Here is a 5,418-nt window from a genome sequence, read left to right on the forward strand (position 1 = left end):
GAGGAACTCAGCAGGTCAGGCAGCATCTGTGGTCAAGAGTACAGTCGATGTTTCAGGCTGAGACCCTGATGAAGGGTATCAGCCCAAAGTGTCAACTGTTTACTCTTTTCCGTAGGTGTCAATGTCTAGTCTCGTCAATGATCGAGAGACAAATTCATTTAGACTGGCAATAAATAAAATGAGACAAAGATGTTCTGTTTCTTACAGAGGTCAGAGGGACCTTAAATAACTTCTTGCAAATGTCCATGTTCTGATCGCAGAATCAATGCAGGTGCTCCCTCTCCTGGACATTTCAATGATTGCAAGATTTGCAGGATATTAAGTGATTTGCCTTGAAAAACGGGAGAAGACTAAGAGTGAGAACTGGAAAAGTCTAGTTAAGACAATTATTCAAAAGCCTAATCTGCCCAATTTCTTATGGTCTTATGGCTTAATCTGTACATTGTTGTGTATTTAATATATCAGTAATATTGTAAATATATTATTTAATTAAGCATTCTTTGTTGTTTAAATTAATTCAATATCGATATATGTATGAAGTATGTGAATAGGATATGTCGTCACGCCATTGTGTCATGGATGCTTACCTTACTTAAAGTAAAAAAGAAACTAAGACATTATTCCCAGCTTGGTGTTCATTAGATTTATGTTTTGGAGTTACAAAACGTAGCAGTGACGATGAGGAAGCTTTAAAACGAACCCAAGGCGACTACCTACCTGTTGAAGGACAGCAAAACATTCGAGTTTAAAAAAGCACAGCGAGAAACAATGAGTAAAAACAGACAGCAGAGCAAGTGTTCTTTGAAAGGGGCAGACATGGTCGACTTTATAAAAAGACAGAAATTGGGCAAATTGGCAGTGAGTACCTGGTTTTAATCATCATAAAAAGAGTGGAGATGGCTGTCTACTTCAGAAAGATTTAACATGTTTGATTACAGAACAGATGACTGGATATTGAATACTGAACAAATTGAGCAATATCTTAAAGTAAATGGAATAGCTGATGAGAAATGAGTGCCAATTTTGCCATGTGCATTGGATTGAAAGGCAGACAATTAGCTTAGATATTCAACTACTGCAACCAATTCATCTTTGCTGATATTATGAAAGTAATGCAGGAACACTTAGAGTCAAACCCAATGTTGATTGCAGAATGTTTTAGGTTTCATAAGCAGAATCAAAAGGAAGGGAAGTCCATTTCAGAGTATCTGGCTGAATTGAAGAAGATGTCTGAGCATTGTCAGTTCAGTGCTGGGCTTAAAGATGCACTAGAAGGTTGTTTAATTTGTGGAATCTTACAAGAAAGCATTCAAAAATAGTTCCTAACTGAAGCACAACTTACATTTAAAAGTGCAGTTAAAATAGCTGTATCAATAGAAACAGCAGGCAGAGACACAATAGAGTTGCAGTTAGGAATGAAAGTAAATGTAAACAAGATTGCAACATCTAAACAGACTCTGGCCAGGCAAAATAAATTGTGATACCATTGTGAGTGGGGCTCACAGACAGCAAACCAATGAAAGTTTAAATGGGAAATTTGCAGAAAATGCAATAAAGTAGGGCGCATACAAAAAAAACTTGTCAGGCAGACAAACATAAGTGGACTGCACAAGGAAGAGAAAAAAATTAAAATGTCAGGTTGTAGTTTCAAAAAGAGAACTGGTCTGCATGCTGTTGATGAAAACCCTGATCATGATGAGAGTGACACAGGACTGATTGGCCTTGTGATTTACAACAAGAAAACTAACAATAGATAATTAATATGGCTTACACCAGCATTGAATGGCAAATTAATTGAAGTGGAATTGGGCACTGGTTCAGATGCTTCAGTCATCCCACAAAATGACATTGAACAGATTTTCAAAGATACTAAACTGAAGCCTGCAGTTATATCCAACTAAGAACTTAAAATGGATAAAAGATAACTCCTGTGGGAATGACATTTGTATCCGTGAAATGCAACAACCAACAAGCCACATTGGGCTTGTAGGTGGTAAAAACAGGAGGGTCAACATCATGGGGAGATGAGTGGCTGGGAAAACTACAATTTGATTGGCGATCCATCCTCAATTTGCATGCCGTATACCCCACAAAAAAAGTCAACTGAAAGCAAATTAAGAAATGTACTGGACAATATCAAACTGTCTCCATGCTGTACATCAAGAACTGTTGTCCAGCAGAGGGCAAACAGGCATTGGTGCCTAACTCTGTGCCTCTGGCTGGAAAGCATATTGGACCAAGGAAGGATCAGGCTGCTCAGAGGAATTGTGAAAGTGACGAAAGCAGTGGTTGACTACAGCAGTTTTAGTAAGTGTAATGTGCCATAAGGTTTCACTGCTAATGTAATGGTTCCTCAGTAGCAGCAATTTTTGGGTTACGACTAGAGATAACGGGGCTTTGGAATGTGAGGCTATCCGATGAGAGGGATGTTGTTCTTTCTTATGTGTCTGGGAGAAGGAATGTCATTGGTCTTTTGCCAGGAAGAGATGAGGAGAGGAGACGCAAGTGGAGAGAATTGGTAGACCGCCGGATGGAGTGGACTTGGAGCGAGGGTCAGAAGGTCAGCAACGCTCGGAGGAGGTCAATGGTGGACGAACGGCCTTATCAGTGAGCTCCAACATTGCACATTAGACTGTTTCATGAGAATAGGCCCTTTTCTTTTTTTGTTTCTTTACTAACCATATCATCAAATTAAGAATTATAAAGCTCAATCGTTTAATTGCGTATTGTGTACTGTTTGTTATTTCGTGGTACTGATTTGTAACAGTGGGCACTTTGCACAGCATCCACCCAAACAAAATTTCTTAAGTTTGGCCGGGCCGAGGACTGTCTTCCCCTAGATTAAGCCGCTAGCTGAACCGAGAGTTACACAAGCTCCTGATATATTAATCAGGCAATTACTTGTGAAATGTGGCATGGTTTTAAGTTGGAACAGAATTCAAGGACCTTCAAGAAAGTTGCAAGCATTTGGCTTTTGAATCTACTTCACATGCATTAAGGTTATTGCATGAACTTCAAGTGGGAGACAAAAAGCTGCTTGTAATAGTAGATGCAAAGACTAAAACCCAGCTGGATGAACAGAAGGCTAAAAGGAAAGGAGTCAATGGAGATTGTTACAAACACGCAGGTTTCATTTACTGTGGACTGTCGCTTTAAGCGCCTGAGTGAGGCGGGGCTATGATGTCAGTCACAGGCTGTCATGGCCTGTGCAGATTAAAATACAGAGACAGAGAGAGAGAGAGAGAGCGAGCGACTGGGGAAGCTGGTATCTTCAGCTTGTCACAGCTAAGGCTTGGAACTCTCCTGTGCCCATAAAGGTGGCTTGATCATCGGCACATGTGCACAACGAATATGGGACTGTCACTCCATATAATCCATAGGAATGGATTTTGGGATATCTTGTGGGGGACCACTTGTGTAGCCCTTGCCTGGTAGGTTGTGTGGTAACCACTGGAAGATGAAATTCCTGTGACAGGTCACTTTCAGTGATAATTCATATGTGAATTTGGAACGTCACGATGGACAAGATCTATGGCGGCTGTTATCTCGTTTTACCAGCGTGGAACCTGTGGAATACTTTGTACTTACCTTCTCTCTCCAGTACAACATGGATATCAAATATCTCTTTCCCATCATTTATTACGTGGATGACTGAATTTTCCGACGTTACCATCTCAAGACTCTAAGCCTTGTTCCCCAAAGCTCAATATCTTTTGGGAGCTATATTTACACACAGATATACACATAACGCTGGTAACTTTAGTTTATCTTGGTTGAGTTGCTATATTATAAGTAGATACTAATGAAGATAGTGATTTGAACATCAAAACCAGGTTCCATGTGTAATCTATTGCTGCAGGTTCGTTTCTAAAACGTTACAGTTCATAACAAAATTGGGGGCTCGTCTGGGATCCATAGTCCGTGTAGTAGAATCCAGTGGACCTACAGCAGGATATACACCCAATTCAGCAATTTCACATGAAAGCACAGTTATGGAATCCAATTGGGCAAACTTAGTAGTAGGTGCAGGGTCAGTCAAATCATCAGCTGGTACATAGATAGCCTGCACTGATGTAATTGATCCTTTCTTTGTGCTGGTGATTCACTCTTGCATGGTACTCATGTCAGTGGCCAGAGTTGACTGATAACCTACTGTAGAAGGAATATGGCCAAGCAGAGCAGATACCTCTAAACCTGCCTGAGTGAACCTAAAAATGTTGTCAATGAACAGCAACACATCTTGACCTTCCTGATCATGGAAATATTCAGCAACTGTCAATCCAGTCAGAACCACTCTAGCATGGGCACCAGGTGGTTCATTCATCTGACCATATACAAGTGCTACCTTGGATGTTGTGTCTTTCAGATTGATGACACCAGACACAATCATTTCATGGTATAAATCATTCACTTCATGGGTACAGTCTCCAACTCCAGCAAACATGGAGTAACCACCATGGGCTTTAGCAACAGTGTTAATAAGTTCCATGATCGGTAAGGTCAAGACGTGTTGCTGTTCACTGACAACAATTTTAGGTTCACTCAGGCAGGTTCAGGGGTATACCATATATCAAGTATCAATTTATCATCCAAGTGCATATATGTCCCCGTATACAACCCTGAGATTCATTTTCTTGCGGGAATACTCAGTAAATCCATTAAGCATAATAGAATCAATAAAAGATCACACCCAGCAAGATGGACAACCAGTGTGCAAGTAACAACAAACTGCAATTACAAAATAAAAATAAATAAATAAATAAATAAATAGTAAGAGATTATATATCAAGAACATAAGTTGAAGAGTCCTTGAAAGTGAGCCCATAGGTTATGGGAACAGTTCAGTGATGGGTAAGTGTTGCTGGGTGAAGTTATCCCCTTTGGTTCAACAGTCTGAATGTTGAGGGGTAATAACTATTTCACGGTTTCATGCTCTCAATATTTATTTCTTGCTTGCTTATTTATTTATCTGTCTATCTATCCTTCTATTTATTTATTTGTCTGTTTATTATCTGTTTCTTTGTACTTATTGTGTATGCCTGCAAGAAGATGAATCTCAGGATTGTATATGGTGACATATATGTACTTTTGATAATATATTTACTTTGAACTTTAGTCAAGTCAAGTCACTTTTTAATTGTCATTTCGACCATAACTGCTGGTACAGTACATAATAAAAATGAGACAATGTTTTTTCAGGACCATGGTGTTACATGAAACAGTACAAAAACTAGACTGAACTATGTAAAAAACTACACTAGACTACAGACCTACCCAGGACTGCATAAAGTGCACAAAACAGTGCAGGTATTACAATAAATAATAAACAAGACAATAGGGCAGTAAGGTGTCAGTCCAGGCTCTGGTTATTGAGGGGTCTGAAGGCTTGGGGGAAGAAACTGTTACCTAGTCTGGTCA

At 39.6% G+C, this 5,418-nt stretch overlaps 1 protein-coding gene across 1 annotated transcript; it reads right to left on the reverse strand.

Annotated features, from left to right (window-relative positions):
* Positions 1-3,847: 3,847 nt before the first annotated feature.
* On the reverse strand, positions 3,848-4,489 carry LOC140727436 (ATP synthase subunit beta, mitochondrial-like). The gene is given in 1 exon segment (XM_073044712.1): positions 3,848-4,489. A coding segment is annotated over 1 exon segment (642 nt).
* Positions 4,490-5,418: the final 929 nt, after the last annotated feature.

Source organism: Hemitrygon akajei, chromosome 5 (genome assembly GCF_048418815.1).
Source record: "Hemitrygon akajei chromosome 5, sHemAka1.3, whole genome shotgun sequence".
Lineage (NCBI taxonomy): Eukaryota > Metazoa > Chordata > Chondrichthyes > Myliobatiformes > Dasyatidae > Hemitrygon > Hemitrygon akajei.